Source organism: Salvelinus namaycush, chromosome 6 (genome assembly GCF_016432855.1).
Source record: "Salvelinus namaycush isolate Seneca chromosome 6, SaNama_1.0, whole genome shotgun sequence".
Classification (NCBI taxonomy): Eukaryota; Metazoa; Chordata; class Actinopteri; order Salmoniformes; family Salmonidae; genus Salvelinus; species Salvelinus namaycush.
The window spans coordinates 9,638,237-9,659,790 of NC_052312.1; the positions used below are offsets into that span (position 1 = coordinate 9,638,237).

Consider the following 21,554-nt stretch of genomic DNA (forward strand, 5'->3'; position numbering starts at 1 on the left):
ATTGAGTGACAGTGGGAAGTGTAGTAGGCAACACGTACAATCACTTAGCAAACCCAAATGTTTAAATTAATCTAATTTTCTGTCTGCATATAATATTATACAAGTGTCTGTTTTCAGAGGCAGCATTGACTTAAGTACAGAGTTATCGTTTAAACATGTTTTATTTGATGTAAAATGAACTGCAGCCGAAGTTCATATACCATACCGCAAAATGTAATGGTATCACACTGACCTTAAAGCAAACTACACTGTGAATGAGCATAATTGACGGGCGGAAATGATATTTGAGATACCGACTCAACTAACAAATCTTTTTTACTAAGCACATCAGTGCATCTGCTTCATTTCTGACATCTATAAACAATATCCTTCCTGTTCCAAAGATGTATTGAAAATTACAGTGACAAGTTATACTTAGGTGTTAACATGGTAAAACTGTACATAACATTTTAGATAGGTCACCAAGGTGAGTACTATATCGCGCATATCATCACCTAAGGCAGGGGTGTCACTCATTCCATTGAGGGCTGCTGGCTTTCCCTTTAAATTAAGACCGAGACAACCAGGTGAGTGCAGTGCCTTACTAATTAGTGACCTTAATTCGTCAAGGAAGGAGCGAAAACCCGCAGACACTCGGCCCTCTGTGGAATGAATTTGACACGTGATCTAAAGCCTAAGCACATTGTCATTTCAATGTATTCTTGTCTTGCTTTATAGTACGGTGATATTACACTACCTACCCTATAGGCTAGTAATAAACTATTCCAATTAAAATTGAATGGTTGTAATGCATAGACATCTGCCTCACTCATCTACATCAGGGATGTCAGTCATTCCACGGAGGGCCAAGTGTCTGCAGTTTATTTTTTTATTTCAATTAAGACCTCGACAACCCGGTGAGGGGAGTTCCTTACTAATTAGTGACCTTAATTCGTCAATCAAGTACATGGGAGGAGCGAAAACCCACAGCCACTCGGCCCTCCGTGGAATGAATTTGACACATGAAGTAGATGACCAACAATTTTAAGGATTTTCATTGGTTGTTAGATTGCGTAGCTAAACTGGGAACTTATTTTGTGCTTGCAAAAATTATTCCCTTTTTGAGAAATATTTTCCCTTTCACATACAAATGTATAAGTTCTCAATGACAAGCTGTGAAAGCCAAGGTTAATATTATGACCCGATTTCTGGTAAAAATCTGAATCTTCTGATATTCTTCGAGTCCAACAAAACATATAGCACACAAACAAGCACAATATAATAGATGATGACAGAGCAATCATTTTGATTCTTATTTGGAGAACAACCACGTGTCATCCCAAAAGGCCTTGATACAGACAGTGGTTTTCGAGTGAAAATTTGTCGGGGCATGGACTCTACAAGGTGTCGAAAGCGTTCCACAGGGATCCTGGCACGTCTCCAACTTGACAGCACAGTTGTGTCAAGTCGGCTGGATTTTATTTGGGTGGTGAACCATTCTTGATACAAACGGGAAACTTGTGTGAAAAACCGAGCCACGTTGCAGTTCTTGACACAAACCGGTGCGTCTGGCACCTACTACCATACCCCGTTCAAAGGCACTGAAATCTTGTCTTGCTCATTCACCTTCTGATTGACACACATACACAATCCATGTCTCAAGGCTTAAAAATCCTTCTTTAACCTGTCCCCTCCCTTTCATACACTGATTGAAGTTGTGACGACCCTCCCACTCTGTCTACCGTTTTCTCTCTCTCTTTGCTCTTGTTTCCTTATTAGGATGCCGGTGGGCGGAGTTGGGAGGGTCGTCAGCTACATGGGGAACACCTGGGCCCACTCTCCCAGGATAAATACACCACTTCTCCATTCATGAGGGGGACTCTCTCCAGGCAGACATTTTGATAGATTCGGTTATGTTTCATGGTGCTACCTAGTTCCGTTATTTAATAAATATATTTTGTTATTCCTTTTCTCCACGTTGTCTCCCTTTACTAATACGTTCAAACATCCCGGACGAGCCCCCACTTGTCACGAACCGGCTCAAAGCCCGTAACAAAAGGGAGACAACGTGGAGAAAAGGAATAACAAAATATATTTATTAAATAACGAAATTTTATCCTGGGAGAGTGGGCCCAGGTGTTCCCCATGTAGCTGACGACCCTCCCAACTCCGCCCACCAGCATCCTAATAAGGAAACAAGAGCAAAGAGAGAGAGAAAACGGTAGACAGAGTGGGAGGGTCGTCACAAAGTGGATTTAACAAGTGACCTCAATAAGGGATCATAGCTTTCACCTGGTCAACTCTGTACCTCAAAGCCAGTGCCACTGCATTTTTTTTCATTGTTCCCCTCTAACCAGGGAGAGATTTAGACCTGGGACACCAGGTGTGTGCAATTATTATCAGGTAGAACAGGAAATCCAGCAGGCTCTGGACCTCGTAGGGTAAGAGTTGAATATCCCTGGGCTATGTAATGGAAAGAGCAGGTGTCCTTAATGTTTTTTGTACTCTGTAAGTTACATCTTCAGGCGTTGTAGGAAAGATGCCTAAGTTCCATTGCTATCGGGAAACCGGGCCCTGGACTATCCAGTCCAGACTTTGACAATGATTCAAGAAGACACATTTCAAACCATGAAGTTCTTAGGGACCAGGAGTGAATACCACTGCCTTTGGAGACTAGATACAAGCCTGGGTTTATACACAACCCAGTGGAGGTGTATCTTTAGGGGTTGACAGAAAGTGACAAATCCTTGGGTCTTGCGATTGCCCACAAACTGGCAGTTACCAGGGGTTCCCTGTAGCCCTCTCTCATATTCACTCTGTTCGAGTACAGGCAGGGTTCTGCAGCTGTCCTAATTAACATGTCCACAATCCACATAGAGAAGAGAGCAAACAGCACCATCATCTGATTCTCGATCAGCCAGCCAAATGTATTTTCTTTGTAGTCCATTAGAATAACAAGTACAAGGGAAGTTTGGTTGGAAGGGAGCTGGGTCTCAAAAGGCAAGGGGACAGAAGAGTAGTATTGCAGTAAAAATATCTGTAAAATCACAGAGGTCTCTAAGTCTGATGTCCGGACACGAAACCGGCCTGGTTGCCACTGTTCAGGATGGACATGAGACGGTCTTCGTCCATGGAGCTGAAGACGTCCAGGTCGTCGAGGACGGCCGGCTGGTTGGAGTTGCCAGGAGAACTGTCGATCATGCCCTCACTCTGGAGCAGGTTCACGATGCTGTTGGGGTAGTTCATCCAGGTGCTGCCGCCACAGCTGTTGTTGACCACAGGGTTGGTGGCAGGTAAGTGGCAGGGTGCCTGAGAGACCGACACCCTACTGTTCCCTGGCCCCTCTCCAGCCAGACCACTCTGGACCAGCATAGCCTGGAAGTCGTCGATGTTTATGTTATCTAGTGTCCCTGACTGGTGGACCTCAGAGAAGCTGGGGAACTCGGGTAGCTCCTCATCCACCATGGGGCCATCCACCCTGAACTGAGAATCCTGGACAAAGGTAGAGGTGGGCTCTGGGGTAGCGGCTGCGCTCACTGGCTCCTGGGGACTAGCGAAGGTGGAGAAGGTGAAGCCGTGGAGGTCCGACAGGTTGACGGTGGGGAAGGCCTGTGAGGTGGCTGCAGATGCCTGGGGGTTGGTGGTGAATCGGGCCACGGGGGTGGCTTTGTGTTGGGAGTCCAAGGTCAGGCTGTTGAGGAACTTCCAGGTCTCTGCTGGAGTGGAGGAGGGCTCTGCTTTGGGCTGGGGTTGGAACAGCTGGCCAGGCTGGGGGCTGTTGTAGTAGGGCTGGGGCTTCACAGAGGCGGCACGAGGGGGCGCCACTGGGTTCACTGCAAGAGGGCAAACAGTCAATACCACTGTCCCCTACCCAATGCTGTTGAATTTACAAATTAACTTAGGGTCCCTAAACAGTTATCTATGTTAACTTCTGGCCACTAATGTTACATACAGAACACCCTTAACTGTATGAAGAAGAAACAGCTAAATAAGTAGGATGATTTACCAGGCTGGCTAGCTGCTGGCTTGGCAGTGACTGTTCTTCTGGCAGTGTTGAAAGGCCTCTCTGCTGGCATGGCCCCTGGAATTCAAACATAAACCATCACACATGAACTCCCCCAAAACCATCAGATGAGACAGCTGTCTAGTTCAGTGAGTGACATGGATCATTATAGACACCTACCTGATATGGACCCCAGCTTCAGATTCTGGAACATTCCCTCTGTCCGTTTTCGCTTCTCTATCAGTCTATATTCATCTGTATAGTGAAAAAATAAAAGACTTAGCTTGGGTGAAAGGTTTTGCATGACAACCTCACAGCCTACAGGAGTGTCGCCAAAAGAAACCAAACGGGTCGTCATAGTAACAAAAAGGGAAGAGACCTGGGTCAGAGGGCAGGAATTGGAAGTCCATTGGCTCGCTGACCTCGCGGTCCGAGGGCCTGCGGAGCTGCATCTTCACTCTGATTGGCTCGGTCAGGTTGGTGTTGTAGAAGGGCGGGGTACGGAACACGATGGCTACCTGCCTGTGGACGTCCGCCTGGGAGAAGGTGCCCTTCCCCTCCCACGAGTCCTGGAAGAACCGTACCTCGATGTCCTCTGTGGAGGGAACAAAGAAGAGGGTGGAAGCGGGGATGGGAAGGAGGTGAGTTTCTGGCTGGGAGAATTCATTCAGTCCAGCTGACCTGGTAACATTTTGTAACAAAATAATTGGTAGCCCACAGTTTCATGTAATACAGAGGAGATAATAGTCCCTTCGTTCTAAGTTTGAACAATTAAGTGGGCTTATACGCAATACTATCAAATGAGTCTCAATTAGTTAAGTGGTTACTAGTAGGCTTATTCACAATGATTTCAAATGGGTGTCAGTTAAGTAATTAGTTACCAGTGGATTTATACACAATGATTTCAAATGGGTGTCAATTAAGTAATTAGTTACCAGTGGGCTTATACACCATGATTTCAAATGGATGTCAAATAAGTAAGTGGGTTACCAGTGGGCTTATACACCATGATTTCAAATGGATGTCAAATAAGTAAGTGGGTTACCAGTGGGCTGATAAACCATGATTTCAAATGGGTGTCAAATAAGTAAGTGGGTTACCAGTGGGCTTATACACCATGATTTCAAATGGATGTCAAATAAGTAAGTGGGTTACCAGTGGGCTGATAAACCATGATTTCAAATGGATGTCAAATAAGTAAGTGGGTTACCAGTGGGCTGATAAACCATGATTTCAAATGGATGTCAAATAAGTAAGTGGTTACCAGTGGGCTTATACACCATGATTTCAAATGGGTGTCAAATAAGTAAGTGGGTTACCAGTGGGCTTATACACCATGATTTCAAATGGATGTCAATAAAGTAAGTGGTTACCAGTGGGCTTATACACCATGATTTCAAATGGGTGTCTGGCAAAGAGGAACTTCAAAAGAGTCCACACACTAACAGGAGAACAAAGCCGTTGAATGCAGGTAAAAAATAACTAACAGGCTCAACTCAATAACACCAACAACAATTGGAGTGTTTGTGTCAGACAAACCTTTTTGCACTTTGTCACAGAGTAGGAAGATCTCATCCCCTCCTCTGCAGCTCCCAGAGTTTCTGTTCACTCGACAGATCTTCAATTCTGCTGTGTTGGGTGCTCCTGTAAGAGAGAGAGACGGGAGTGAAGGAGCGTTAAAGGGCCACAGCACCTGTCTAGTTCATGTTTATAAATGAGTGAAACTGACAGAGTAAACAGTGGAACAGGAACAGCCTGGACAGAAGAATGACAGATGAAGGAGCCAGTGTGTACTCAGTGAGTGTGTGTATCTAAAGATTGTATCTGGTGTGTGTGTGTGTGTGTGTAGCAGACTCACTGTTGTCGTAGATGGGCTGAGACACCACGGGCTCCAGAGGGTGGAGTTCACCGGTAGGTAGAGTAATCGAGGCCTGGAAACAAAGCCTCACTGCATTCAGGTCAAACTCCTCCTCCCACACCTTCGCCTCGGGAACTACCGCCAAAACACAACACAGTCAGTCACAAAGCCAAAGGGTGTGGCATCTGGGATTGGCTATCTGGCATTGACAAGTGATAAAACAAAATCGATAGTTACATATCGCAATAATATTTTTCTCATGCTACAGCAAACATAGTGAGCAATATGTTTAACATCAAATTGCAATAAAATCGCAGTATCAAACGCAACATATATAGAATCGTGAGAATCACAATACATATCGTATCGGCACATAAGTATCGTGATAATATGAGGTCTCTGGCAATTCCCAGCCCTAGCATTGACTGTATCATGGTCACAGAGGACAAATACATTACTATTCACACAATATTATTGGATTAAACCAAGGTAAACAAAACATGAAAATGAGATTGGCTGAGTCAATATGTGCATAACTGTCAATGTTATGACAATGGACCGACTGTGTGTGTGTGTCTGTCTGTACTCACTGTTGAAGGGGTTGTTTTGGGTCTGCAGTCTACAGGAAACTGCTTCGTTCACATCCTTTTTCTTCACACACTGAATGCCCAGGTTCTGAAAACTGAGATCAGACCGAGAGAGGAGTCAGAGTGAACGTGTGAGATAGTGATCAACCACAAGAGGGTGCTTCATTCAACCACGCTCTGGTTCTAGTCTTTAAAAAATCAAGACTATGTGAAACAACTTTTCCTTGACCTAAATGGTCATATAAATGATTAACTGGTAATCTTTTGGTCATCCAAATATATGTCTTCTATCACACTCACACACAGTCTAACCTGTGTACTCGTCTCTCCTGCAAGTCTGCCTCATAGTAGCCATGTTTGCAGTCTTTCCCCACCAGCTCGTGCGGGTGGGGCTTGTGAGGCGGGTTCTTGGTCACCAAGGAGACACGGACACGCAGGGGACCATTGTAGTTGTGCACCTGCATGGGAGCAAACCAGGTTAGCAGGATGTGTGTCATCACTCGCCACAAAATCTCCACCTCTTCCTTTCAAAGGTGGGTCATGTCTAGATGGGATACAGCTTCTGTCAAATTTGACATAAATTATATATTTTTTTACATTTTAGCTAACCCTAACCCTAACCCTTTTCCTAACATTAACCTGACACATGAATTAACCTAACCTGCTGTGTAAGGTATCCTAAACCTGCTAAAAAAAAAATCTATTTTAACAAAAGCTATAGACAAAACCCGTGTTGTGTAGTAGTAAAACAGACAGCTATGGTTATAACTAGACAAAATGACTAATTTGCATAACACATTGTTTAATCATTTATCCATCAACTACAGTATATTAGAATATATGGTGAATGTAGCCTTGGTTTTGAAGGTCTCTGAACGTCTCAATAAACTACAGTGCAAATAAAGCATGGCCCCTTAATACATAGTTAGATCAGTGTGCCAATTATGTGTCATTTAAGGGTGCCCTAACCTTGATGGCAGGGTGTGTCTTGGTGGTATCGTTGCTCTTCTCTCCCGGGATGCTGCCCGCCGAGCGCCCCTCACACTTGTACCTGAACCTCATGCCTCTCGGCTTGGGCTGCTCAATGATCTCTATGAAAGAATTCCCTGCAGAGAGAGAGAGAGAGATACACTGTGACCTTCATTCCAATGGGATCTCATTACTATCTCAATGTAACTGATTGGCACACATTCACAATCAATGTCTCAATAGTCTGAAGGCTTAAAATCCTTATTTAACCGGTCTCCTCCCCTTCATGTACACTGATTGAAGTTGATTTCAGTGTATTCATGGATGCCAAGGGAAGTCAGGCTTTTGTCTCTCTGTTTCATAATTTTCCTTCAATTCGCAAAAGGCTGAATGGGTCTCGCCGGAGAAAGCATCCGAGCGGGCAAAACAGCGCCTCTCTCTCTCTATGTGTAGGCCATCTATCTGATGCTGTCTGGTCAAAAAGAGTATGACATTGTTGTCGCCCGTAGCATTGAATATAAGGGAAGCTGGCGAGCATTTGGCCTCCCTTGATTAATAAAAAAGTATTAAATAATAGCCACTCAGCGTTGAGCTAAACTGAGTGAGCTCAACTGTGAATCTATTGCCTGCTCCTGTTGGATTATTCAACCATTGTTCATTTGACGTAGTCTGCATCTGGGTCTTACCTTCATACCTGATAGATAGGGATTTGGACATGTGGTTTTACTTAATTCTCCGCGTTGGCCAATGATTATAACGGCAATTCTGATCCAACCATAAATTCATACATGGTGCCCCTGGCCTGAGACGATGGAAGTTCAATATTTACCTAGATGTAGAAGGCTAATGATAACTAGCTAACGTTGCCCATTAAAGGAAGTTAGGCTAGCGAGCAAACATTTTAGCAAGGTAGCCTACGACAACAAAAAATGTAAGCGTGACGTGTACTGTATCACACAGTCATATCCCTTTTCGTCAACATGAAAAGAGGTGAGGATGGCATTGGCATTTCTCAACAAGTAGGGTGAGTCAACATGTTTTTTCTACTTGCACGAACACACGAACACACACACACACACAGAAATCAGAACCATGGACAGCCACATCATATTTAGCTTACGTTGATTGGACTAAATTGTTTTTGGTATCTAAGCATAACTGATTTTATGATGATGAAACGGTGCTGGAATAGTGGAGGCAGCTCCTGTTTTCTTTGCAACTTGTGGTAACTATCTGTGGTTCTAAATCAGTAGTTGTATAGTCGTCTGAAAATGTCGGAAACATGAACTTGCTTGACCATGCTGTAGGTCATGTTACTGTTGTTCTCCGGTTATGTGATGAAACAAAAACATTTCTGGCTTGGCTTCCCCAGTGATTTTACCCAGTGGTTTCATCTACTGGTGGATTTAACAGGTGACATCAATAAGGGAATCATACAGTACCAGTCAAAAGTTTGGAATCACCTACTCATTCCAGAGCTTATTTATTTTTACTATTTTCTACATTGTAAAATAATAGTGAAGACCATAAAAACTATGAAATAACATATAGAATCATGGAGTAACCAAAAAAGTGTTAAACAAATCAAAATATATTTTATATTTGAGATTCTTCAAAGTAGTCACCCTTATACTTGACAGATTTGCACACTTTTGGAATTCTCTCAACCAGCTTCATGAGGTAATCAGCTGGAATGCATTTCAATTAACAGGTGTGCCTTGTTAACAGTTCATTTGTGGAATTTCTTTCCTTCTTAATGCGTTTGAGCCAATCAGTTGTGTTGTGACAAGGCAGGGGTGGTATACAGAAGATAGCCCTATTTGGTAAAAGACCAAGTCCATATTATGGCAAGAACTGCTCAAATAAGCAAATAGAAACAACAGTTCATCATTACTTTAAAACATGAAGGTCAGTCAATACAGAACATTTCAAGAACTTTAAAAGTTTCTTCAAGTGCAGTCGCAAAAATCATCAAGCACTATGATGAAACTAGCTCTCATGAGGACCACCACAGGAAAGGAAGACCCAGAGTTACCTCTGCTGAAGAGGATAAGTTCATTAGAGTTACCAGCCTCAGAAATTGCAGCCCAATAAATAATTCACAGAGTTCAAGTAACAGACACATCTCAACATCAACTGTTCAGAGGAGACTGCGTGAATCAAGCCTTCATGGTCGAATTGCTGCAAAGAAACCACTACTAAATGGCACCCCCTTACAATTTCTGGTTGCGACAACCAATCATATTGCCGTCTGCAACCAAGAAGTAACCAAGAATTGCACTCCCCAACCAATCCGAGACGCCAGTGAAACCAAGAAGTAACCAATAATTAACCAATGAGGATAGAGCTATGGCAGGACCTTTAAACGCTAGAAGAGGACCATGGAAAAATATATTTCCTCTCAGGTCATTTTGTTTGAGTTATCTTAAGTAATGTTAGCTACAACTTTTTGTTGTCTGCTGTTTTCATTGATCATCAACATCAATTGGAATATCTAGCTGGTAAAAATATCTAGCTGGTTAAACCGTTAGTACGGTTAACAAGATTTACAGTGTAGTTACATTAATGCTATCTAACTCGTTAGCAAACTGGTGTTTTGACACTGACACAGTTTATCGAAGTAACGTAGCTAGCTTAATGTCCGATGACTCTGACCATCAAAATAGTCTTAACCCCACTAACGTTATTTCCATACTTATCTGGAGTTATTATTTTCTTATTACCGTAGCTAGCTATCGAAACAAAGTGAGATTTTTATAGCTAGTAGTTGTGTTTTTTCACTCAACTCAGCATCAGCAAACCACTCCTTTTCTCTTTTAATTCATTTTGCAAATTGGACTAGACATAGCTATAGGGCAAACACTGTCTTGATATCAAATAGGCTAGTGTCATCATGTTAATTATGAATTAAATGGCACGAGTGATATCCTATGCACTTGCATCTGTTTGTGGTAGAATTGTGCTTTAGCAAGTAGCTAGAGATGACAACATAGGTTGCTAGAGTGAAGGTCATCAGTTGGAACAAACTGTTCCTTACACTGTTCCACGCAAATACACTGGTCAAATAAAATGTTATTTGTCAGATGCACTGAATACAACAGGTGTAGACCTTACAGTGAAATGCTTACTTACGAGCCCTTAACCAACGATGCAGTTCAAGAAAATACCTAAAAAATAAAAGTTTAAAAAAAAGTAAAAATAAGAAAAACAAATATTTAAACAGCAGCAGTAAATAACAATAGTGGGGCTATATACAGGGTGTACCGGTACAGAGTCAATGTGCAGGGGCACCGGGGTCGAGGTAATTGAGATAATTATGTACATGCAGGTAGGGTTGTTAAAGTGGCTATGCATAGATAATAACAGAGTAGTAGCAGCGTGGGGGGTGCAAATAGTCTGGGTAGCCATTTGATTAGCTGTTCAGGAGTCTTATGGCTTGGGGGTAGAAGCTGTTTAGAAGCCTCTTGGACCTAGACTTTGCACTCCGGTACCGCTTGCCGGTGGTAGCAGAGAGAACAGTCTATGACTAGGGTGGCTGGAGTCTTTGACGATTTTTAGGGCCTTCCTCTGACACCGCCTGGTATAGAGGTCCTGGATGGCAGGAAGCTTGGCCCCGGTGATGTACTGGGTCATACGCACTACCCTCTGTAGTGCCTTGCGGTCGGAGGCTGAGCAGTTGCCATACCAGGCAGTGATGCAACCCATCAGGATGCTCTCGATGGTGCAGCTGTAAAATCTTTTGAGGATCTGAGGACCCATGCCAAATCTTTTCAGTCTCCTGAGGGGAATAGGATTTGTCGTGCCCTCTTCACGACTGTCTTGGTGTGCTTGGACCATGTTAGTTTGTTGTTGATGTGGACGCCATGGAACTCGGTCCTCTTTTTCCTGTAGTCCACAATCTACTCCTTTGTCTTGGTCACGTTGAGGGAGAGGTGGTTGTCCTTGCACCACATGGTCAGGTCTCTGACCTCCTCCCTATAGGCTGTCTCATCGTTGTCATCAGCAAACTTAATGATGGTGTCGGAGTTGAGCCTGGCCGTGCAGTCATGAGTGAACAGGGAGTACAGGAGGGAATTGAGCACGCACCCCTGAGGGGCCCCCGTGTTGAGGATCAGCGTGGCAGATGTGTTGTTACCTACCCTTACCACCTGGGGGCGGGCCGTCAGGAAGTCTAGGATCCAGTTGCAGAGGGAGCCGTTTAGTCCCAGGGTCCTCAGCTTAGTGATGAGTTTTGAGGGCACTATGCTGTTGAACGCTGAGCTGTAGTCAATGAATAGCATTCTCACATAGGTGTTCCTTTTATCCAGGTGGGAAAGGGCAGTGTGGAGTGCAATAGAGATTGCATCATCTGTGGATCTGTTGGTGCGGTATGCAAATTGGAATGGGTCTAAGGTTTCTGGAATAATGGTGTTGATGCGAGCCATGACCAGCCTTTCAAAGCATTTCAAGGCTACAGATGTGAGTGCTACAGGTTGGTAGTCATTTAGGCAGGTTACTTTAGTGTTCTTGGGCACAGGTACTATGGTGGTCTGCTTGAAACATGTTGGTATTACAGACTCAGACAGGGAGAGGTTGAAAATGTAAGTGAAGACACTTGCCAGTTGGTCAGCGCATGCTCAGAGTACAAATCCTGGTAATCCGTCTGGCCCAGCGGCCTTGTAAATGTTGACCTGTTTAAAGGTCTTACTCACATCGGCTGCGGAGAGCATGATCACACAGTCACAGTCACACAGCATGATCACACAGCGAACATAGAAGTTATTTAGCTCGTCTGGTAGGCTCGTGTCACTGGGCAGCTCACGGCTGTGCTTCCCTTTGTAGTCTGTAATAGTTTGCAAGCCCTGCCACATCCGACGAGCGTCAGAGCCGGTTTGGTACAATTAAATCTTAGTCCTGTATTGACGCTTTGCCTGTTTGATGGTTCGTCGGAGGGTATAGCAGGATTTCTTATAAGCTTCCGGGTTACAGTCCCGCTCCTGGAAAGCGGCAGCTCTACCCTTTAGCTCAGTGCGAATGTTGCCTGTAATCCATGGCTTCTGGTTGGGGTATGTACGTACAGTCACTGTGGGGACGACGTCCACTTATTGATAAAGCCAGTGACTGATGTGGTGTACTCCTCAATGCCATCGGTAGAATCCCGGAACATATTCCAGTCTGTGCTAGCAAAAACGTCCTGCAGTTTAGCATCTGCTTCATCTGACCACTTTTTTATAGACCGAGTCAGTGGTGCTTCCTGCTTTAATTTTTGCTTGTAAGCAGGAATCAGCAGGATAGAGTTATGGTCAGATTTGCCAAATGGAGGGCGAGGGAGAGCTTTGTACGCGTCTGTGTGTGGAGTAGAGGTGGTCTAGAACTTTTTTACCTCTCGTTGCACATTTAACATGTTGATAGAAATTCGGTAAAGCTGATTTAAGTTTCCCTGCATTAAAGTCATCGGCCACTAGGAACGTCGCCCCTGGATGTGCGTTTTTCTGTCTGCTTGTGGCGGAATACAGCTCATTTAGTGAGGTTTTAGTTCCGTCCTCGCTCTGTGGTGGTATATAGACAGCTACGAAAAAAAACAGATGAAAACTCTGGGTAAATAGTGAGGTCTGCAGCTTATCATAAGATATTCCAACTCAGGCGAGCAAAACTTTGAGACTTCCTTAGATATCGTCCACCAACTGTTGTTTACATAAATGCATAGGCCACTGCCCCGTGTCTTACCAGAGGTTGCTGTTCTGTCTTGCCGATAAAGTGTATAACCCGCCAGCTCTATGTTCTTAATGTCGTCGTTGATCCACGACTCGGTGAAGCATAAAATATTGCCGTTTTTAATGTCCCGTTGGTAGGATATACGTGCTTTCAGTTCGTCACATTTATTTTCTAGCGATTGAACGTTAGCTAGCAGAACGGAGGGCAAGGGCAGATTAGCCACTCGTCGCCTGGTCCTCACAAGGCACCCTGATCTTTTGCCTCGAAATATACATTTCCTTCTCCAGCGAATCACGGGGATCACATCTGGCCGGGTGTCAACAGTATATCCTTCGCGTCAAACTCATTGAAGAAAAACTCTTTGTCCAGTTTGAGGTGAGCAATCCCAGTTCTGATGTCCAGAAGCTCTTTTCGGTCATAGGAGACGGTAGCAGCAACATTATGTACAAAACAAGTTGCAAACGACGCGAAAAAACAAACAAAATAGCATGATTGGTTGAGGGCCGATAAAACGGCAGCCCTACCCACTGGCGCCATCATCTTGACTGGTAATGGCAATATAATGCAATTAATAATCTAATACAGCATTTATATTTAATACAAACAGCAACACATTTCTCTTTGTGAAATGTTATTATAGAATTATTCCATACTCAATCCTGTGTATGCTCATATATTTATGTGGGTTTTTTTCTTTAGGGGAGCTGATAGGTTTGGAGTACCTCTTTGATCAAACTGGTTTGGTGCTGCAGGATTACAAGGCTGCCATTGAGGACCTGGAAACAGGTGATCCTGATGTCCAAGGGGAGGATGATGAGGGCTTTGTGGAGCTTGTGGAATTTCAGGACCTGACAGTTCCAGTGGTGGAGACAGCCCTGCCTCTTGTTGGCACCTTTTGTCCTACTCCCACCCCCTCTACCATAATCCAGTCCACAGCTGCATCAGTCAGTCCCCTGTCCTCCACTCCTGTTCGGGTTAACGTTACTCCTTAGTCCAGGACCATAAATGTTCTTTTTAAAGTGTGAATTGACTCTGGCAGTCAAAACAGCCAAATACACCTTCTGAACGTGAATCGATTCTCAATTCCGGTACAGGTTTAGAAACATAAAACACAGCAAAATAATTTCACATGCAAAATACACACTTACTGTACACTGTTTTAACACAGTTGCAGCCAAGCATATTTTTTTGTGACAACATGTTGCGGCGCCCTTCTTCTGTTTACACATAGGTGTTGGGAGACACAGATAGCTTTTTAGCACAGGTAGTCGACTCTGAAAACACGACCTGTAACATGGAGATATGGCCGTGTGGTAAGGTAACATTAAACCTATAAACGGTGTGTATAATTTTAACCTTTTGTTTAGAGAGTCTGGGCTCTAAACAAAACTCCGCCGTACAGAAGAAGCCTTCATCCAATGACTCTTATGTGTAATGTAATGAAGTGAGAGTCATGATCAGCAGGCTACCTCAGGAGAAGCAAAGAGTTGGAATACAAACTAAATATACAGTGAGCTCCAAAAGTATAGGGATAGTGAAATATTTGGTTGTTTTGGCTCTGTACTCCAGCACTTTGGGTTTGAAATGACACAAAGTGCAGACTGTCAGCTTTAATTTGAGGGTATTTTCATCCATTTACAGCACTTTTTATTACACCACTTTTTGTACATAGACCCCCCCATTTAAGTGGAACCAAAAGTATTGGGACAAATTAACTTATGTGTATTAAAGTAGTCAAAAGTTTAGTATTTGGTCCCATATTCCTAGCACACAATGATTACATCAAGCTTGTGTCTCTACAAACTGTTGGACACTCTTTGTTTTGGTTGTGTTTCAGATGATTTTGTGCCCAATAGAAATGACTGTTTTTTAATGTATTGTGTCATTTTGGAGTCAATAGAATATGTTTCTAAACACTTCTACATTAATGTGGATGATACCAGGATTACGGATAGTCCTGATGAATTCTGAATAATGATGAGTGAGAAAGTTACAGACGCACAAATATCATGCTGTATGACATAAGAGCTATGTTGAGAGGTAGCTTGCAAGTAAGCATTTCATTGCACTGTTTACACCCTGCTGTATTCTGTATATATGATTCATAAAATTGGGTTTGATTTGATTTGATTTTTGACAGTAAGGATGCTTGCCATTTCAGGAGACATAGTTCTGAAAGAGAGGACACCGGGGCTACTGTATATCTCTGGATACATTTATCCAGGAGGGCTGTACTGCTTCGAGTTGGCAACCTAGCAACAAGGCACACTTGCTGGGTCAACATGAGATGCAGTTCAGCCTTTAGAGGAAGCAGACCTTCAAGTAGGTTGTTGAAAATGCTCTGTGGTATGCTGGGTATTTGGTGGCATCGATGAAGAGTGACGCAAAAAAACATGCTGCCAATCAGATGACTTTAAAGGAGTACCTGGAGGTCCCACCCCACCATCCAGTCCACACATCTACCGGCATCAGTCCTCCACTCCTGTATGTACTACTCCACCACCAGCTGGGACTCTGTCCGTGGGCTTGACACCTGTGCCCTGCTGGGCCTCTGTTCATGATCTCCACACCTGTGCCCGTCTGGGCCTCTGTTCATGATCTCCACACCGGTGCCCGTCTGGGCCTCTGTTCATGATCTCCACACCAGTGCCCGACTGGGCCTCTGTCCGTGCCCTCGACCCCCTTGGCCGACACCGGTGCCCGGCTGGGCCTCTGTTCATGATCTCCACACCTGTGCCCGTCTGGGCCTCTGTTCATGATCTCCACACCGGTGCCCGGCTGGGCCTCTGTTCATGATCTCCACACCTATGCTCGGCTGTCCCTCAGTCAGCCCCGTACTCTGCATTCTGATGGAGCCAGCGATCAGTCGCTCTCCATTTTCAGTAAATTATATATAATTGTAATTATTTGTGTTCAACTGTTTGTCCATCTGTGGTGTTTATTTAACTGTTTAAACAGCATAATTTGTCATTGATGTATTTCTCAACAGTATTATCCCCTTCCTCTTAATTCACTCTGAGCACAAAACCCCTTAGCTGAATTCTGTAATTACATTTTGATCAAGTGTCAGTCTTTGAATGCTCCATTGTATAAACGATGTAATGTTCCTGCTTGTGTGCCTTGTGCACTGATTTCAAACAATTAGAATATATTTGTCATTCTCACGTCTTCCTCCAATTCTGTGTCTTGAATTACTTTCTTGATTTACAATCAAAACAATTTAGCCAACATTACGTGTTCAATGTGAACTTGATATTAAATGTAAAGATTAAGCCATTTTTTTGTTGTTGAGATAAACAAGATTTAACTCCTGTGGTGTTTAGGCTTAACACATTTAGGCTCCCCTTCTATAGGTTTGAATCCTGTAGAGGGTGAGCGGTTTGACAATAAGAGACGGGTTTTCATTCGGAAAAGTTATGGATGATGATGACAGATTTACGGGCTGAGAGGAACAATGATTGTCGGATGAAGCTCAATGCTTTTCTACTCTCAGATTGTCACAGTAAGGAAAATAAAGCATTAAAAAACAATTAAAAGCTAAATACAGCCGTGTCGGGATTCGATACAGGGTCGACATCGGCTAGTATGTTCATTCTTGGTAGAAAATGCGCCCCGAATTCGCTACGCTTGTTAATTCCTGGTGGCACATCCTCGACTGATGAGCTATATCCTTGGCGCACCAATAAGAAGAAGAGACTTGCTTGGGCCAAGAAACACAAGCAATGGACATTAGACCGGTGGAAATCTGTCCTTTTGGTCTGATGAGTCCAAATTTAAGATTTTTGGTTCCAACCACCGTGTCTTTGTGAGACACTGAGTAGGTGAACGGATGATCTCTGCATGTGTGGTTCCCACCGTGAAGCATAGAGGAGGTGTGATGGTGCTTTGCTGGTGACACTATCAGTGATTTATTTAGAATTCAATGCACACTTAACCAGCATGGTTACAGCTGAGCGCAAACCAGATAGGATATCATTTGTTTTTCAACAGGACAATGACCCAACACCCCTCCAGGCTGTGTAAGGGTTATTTTACCAAGGAGAGGGATGGAGTGCTGCATCAGATAACCTGGCCTCCACAATCACCCAACCTCAACCCAATGGAGATGGTTTGGGATGAGTTGAACTGCAGAGTGAAGGAAAAGCAGCCAACAAGTGCTCAGCATATGTGGGAACTCCTTCTAGACTGTTGGGAAAGCATTCCAGGAGAAGCTGGTTGAGAGAATACCAAGAGTGTGCACAGCTGTCATCAAGCCAAAGGGTGGCTACTTTGAAGAATCTCAAATATAAAATATATTTTGATTTGTTTAACACTTATTTGTTTACTACATGATTCCATGTGTGTATAAAGAAAAACCCTTGAATGAGTAGGTATGTCCAAACTTTTGACGAGTACTGTAGCTTTCACCTGGATTCACCTGGTCAGTCTATGTCATGGAAAGAGCAGTGTATGTATATCGGTATGTGTTTCAAAATAAAGCTGATGCTTCACGTGAATACAGTCATGATAAGGGAGAAGCCATAAAGTGAACAGAGACAAACAGAAAACAGGTCAACAGCGTGATATAACTCTCCTTACCTTGTTTCAAAGGGGGCTGTCCCCATCCATACATTCCTATGGAGATGGGAGAAATTGACACAAAAACATTTACTAGAACAAATAAGTCAGTAAGAAACAACTATCAACCAAAATCCACAACCCATAATTCCCCTCAACTATTCTCAGATGAGAAAAGGCAGACAAGAACTGCTAACATTGAAGATCACAACAGCTTCGCGGTACAAATGCAGCTCCTCCATAAGCAGAAGGGTGTTAACTAAAAGTAGAAGTTAAAGGGGGAAGTTCACCCTCAACTCCTACACTATGAGGTCTGGAGCTTGATGGTTTTCTGTTCTACCTGATAATTAATTGCTCCCACCTGGTGTCCCAGGTCTAAATCAGTCCCTGATTAGAGGGGAACAATGAAAAAATGCAGTGGAACTGGTTTCGAGGTCCAGAGTTGAGTTTGAGGGCCCTGGACCCTTCAAAAACCAAAATGTGCACCCATTGGAGGACAGAGTTTGGGAAACCCTGATTTAGATGTAGCTTATAAGAGAATTCTACCCCCTATTTTCGCATTGAAATCCAGGAAGTAGATTAATGCGTGCAGCGAGTCGGGTCGTCACTAGTTACCACAGCCACAAAGTCATAAAACCTGTCTATCTCTACAATTTATCTTCTTAAATGTGATTTTAATTATAACCTTAACCTTAAAAGTAGCATTTTTATATAAAAATACAGAAATCTAAATACTCAAGCAATGGACCTACAAACTGTCTGGGGCGATGACAAATGGCTAGGCAAGTGTTATAAACGGCCTAGGAATGTTTTGGGGTGAACTCCCCCTTAAATATTACTTTTTTTATTTTTTATTTAACCTTTATTTAACTAGGCAAGTCAGTTAAGAACAAATTCTTATTTACAACGACGACCTAGGAACAGTGGGTTAACTGCCTTGTTCAGGGGGAAAACTACAGATTTTTACCTTGGAAGCTCGGGATTCAATCCAGCAAACTGGCCCAATGCTCTAACCCAGGGGTGGGCAAACTTTTTGACTCGCGGGCCACAATGGGTTCTAAAATTTGACAGAGGGGCCGGGCCAGGAGCATTTGGAGGGAGTGTTTGGGCCGGATATACTAAAGCATTAAATGTAGTGTGTGCAAACCTCATAGCACAGTAAGAACACTACAACCCAATTTATTAACTGTCTTTCAAATGTGAAAAATAGCCCTTATCAGTTAATAAATTTGTCTCAAGGAATATGCAAGATATGGCATTTACATACTATTTCGCCGCCCGTTCTTGTGTTGACTGCTTGCTAGCATAGTTTGCATGCTTCGTGGCAAAGTGACGGCTGATATTGTACTCTTTGAAAACCGCAACAGCTTCTTGGCATATCAGACATACAGCCGTTGATCGGACTTCAGTGAAGAAGTATTTTGTTGTCCACTCCTTATTAAACACTCGGCATTCGCTGTCCACTTTCCTTCTCTTTGGTCCGCTCATTTTCACAGAAGGGCTTAATGGTGACGTGAAACGAAGTGAAAATTAAAGTGAAATAAAGAGAAATACGCGCCACTCCAACAACGGTCAATGTGTTTTGAGTGCGCCATCTATTGGGGAAACGTGGGCATTGCAGGGAAAGGGGAAAAAAAGGAGGTTTTTACTATAATTTGGACAAGTTCGGCGGGCCGGATTAAAAAGCCTAACGGGCCGTATGTGGCCCGCGGGCCGTAGTTTGCCCATGTCTGCTCTAACCACTAGGCTACCTGCTGCCCCAAATATGCAAAGCTAAATGCATTGAAAACAAAGGAGGTTCCTCTAAAACACAATAGCAGGCAAGGTATAACTGCTCATAATGTCTGAGTGAACTGCGGATTAATAAAGAAAAGTAAACACAGAGGAAATAAAGATAGTCAGATTACCATTATTTTTACCACCTGACATCACTTCTATTGTGTCTGAAATAGTTCAATAGAGCAGTCGGTTTGTAGAACACATCTAAAATACAGACGTTTTCTAGTTCATGGGAAAAGGACTGGAGACTGTGTTTCTTCCTTGATAGTCTATGGTCGATTCTGCATCAACTGGGTAGACAAGATTGATTACACATGGTGTTTGAGCATGGATTGAGTTGAGTGTTATTACATGACATTAACATTTTTAGAAAGCTTTCAAAGCCTCCCTTATGTTGTAGCTTTGATGATTGTATAGTTAACTTTGACAATGATGTTCAACTCCTGATAAAACAGTATATTACTCGATTTTCAGACTCATTTTTAAACCAATGTAAATAATGCAGCAGGAACGAATACATGTATAACTTAGGCTATATTGACAAGAGGTTTAAATTAAGTAGTGAAAGTGGGTGCTCATCAAATCAAATTTATTTATAAAGCCCCTTTTACATCAGCAGATGCCAGAACGCGCTTATACAGAAACCCAGCCTAAAGCCCCAAACAGCAAGCAATGCAAAGCCCACTGTTACCAAACTAAGGCTATCTTCAAAGCGAAAGTAACGCCCTGGCGACCCAAATGAAAAACCTAGTGCCTTTATTATTTCAATGTGCCATCGCCGACTGTCCCAACACGTGACATATTACAAGAACGTTTCCTTTTTTTGAGGGGCAAATGTGTGTGAGACGCGCCTCGCGCATGTGTGTTGTCCATTCCTCAGTGGTGTTGTAGAACTGATTTGGTTACAAAGTATCCAGCTTGTTGACGTTCGACCTTCAAGCCTATTAGGTACAATGCAACTTTGAGTCACATTGTTGTTGCATTGCTTTATTAACCTGTTATTAACCTATCAGCGCAAAACCTCGCTGTGACGACGTATGACGATTTCCTAAATGTCATACATTGTAAACATTTAGGCATTAAACATACAGCTACATCTATCAAATAGGCATATGCAATGTTGTGTAAACATTATGAAGTCATTTCGGGGACATTGTCCCCTTAATAATTAAGCTAAGCGTCAACAAAGTTGTATAATTGGTCATACAAGGGAAATATCTCCCTGCGGCTAAAGTCAAATATATCGGAGAATCGCGTAGCCTAGGCCTCTTGACTGTCGCACTACCCTAGTGTTGGGATAAAAAGGCATCCATAATGTGCATAGGCTATACAGCTTCAATGTCACGAAGGATCACGTTCTACTAGATATGATGTAAAATAATACATCTATAATAGATGTGGGCCTATCTCAAACCATGTCCAACTTCCTAGTAGGCTACAGTGCTGGCAAGTCGCGGACAGTGATCTCCATTATGTTGTATTGACTCCTCCTGCGGTAGTACAAAACCAATGGTATCGGGGCTTCCCCCTTGTGCGCAAACAAGTTGCTAAGCTTCACACGAGACTCGAAAATGCATTTACTTTGAGGATCAGTTTGTAAACAAACTTACCATCCATTTCCGACTTCTACTTCTGCCACGTTGGTTATTGGAATAGCCTTTCCCCTAGGGTGTTTGTCCCTTGAAAACAGGTAAATTTGTAAACTTGTCGTGACAGATCGCTCTTTAGCCACCTCCGCCTTGAAGTCTCCAATGTAACTTGCCACCACCCCCTAAAATGGGGCGGAAATACCCAAATGACGTAAAGGAACAGAAAATGTATATTGGTTTCGTAGCAGTCATAACACATTTAAAGTTAAAAACAGTCACAAGGACCGACTGTGAGATTGAGTGCAATTTAACTGCGTCTTTGTAGCCACTATGTTGCGCAAATTTTACAATAAAGTAGGCATATCTACAGTATTTCTATTCTGTTGATATGTTCAAACTGAGTTGATGGAGAATAAATATTTCAACATAGGCTACCAAACCATTGTATTTTACTATCTTGTAAAGTCCAGTGGTTCCCAAACTGTGAGGTGCATCCCAAGAGGATACGCAAATATAACAAATATATACAGTACCAGTCA

General features: G+C 43.1%; 1 protein-coding gene across 2 annotated transcripts; it reads right to left on the minus strand.

Moving 5' to 3' along the window:
• Positions 1–2,185: 2,185 nt before the first annotated feature.
• On the minus strand, positions 2,186–21,186 carry LOC120049602 (transcription factor p65-like). Of its 2 annotated transcripts, XM_038995896.1 has the most exons (11): positions 21,037–21,186; positions 17,669–17,704; positions 7,397–7,533; positions 6,740–6,885; positions 6,431–6,522; positions 5,841–5,975; positions 5,522–5,626; positions 4,362–4,577; positions 4,163–4,237; positions 3,986–4,060; positions 2,186–3,812 (listed from the first exon to the last, which is right to left on the minus strand). In XM_038995896.1, exons 1-11 carry the CDS (start codon positions 21,041–21,043, stop codon positions 3,037–3,039), a joined length of 1,800 nt encoding a protein of 599 aa, XP_038851824.1. In that variant the 5' UTR covers positions 21,044–21,186; the 3' UTR covers positions 2,186–3,036. The 2 variants fall into 2 exon arrangements, with proteins under 2 accessions (XP_038851824.1, XP_038851825.1); XM_038995897.1 differs by lacking the exon at positions 17,669–17,704.
• Between the last annotated feature and the right edge of the window lie 368 nt (positions 21,187–21,554).

Bases quoted from the DNA above. Each gene is read 5' to 3' on its own strand.
- LOC120049602 (XM_038995896.1), bottom strand. The intron at 6,523-6,739 runs GTTAGACTGTGT...GTCTGATCTCAG, and splicing joins CAGGAGAGACGAGTACACAG to TTTTCAGAACCTGGGCATTC. The intron at 3,813-3,985 runs GTAAATCATCCT...GCCCTCTTGCAG, and splicing joins GCCAGCAGCTAGCCAGCCTG to TGAACCCAGTGGCGCCCCCT.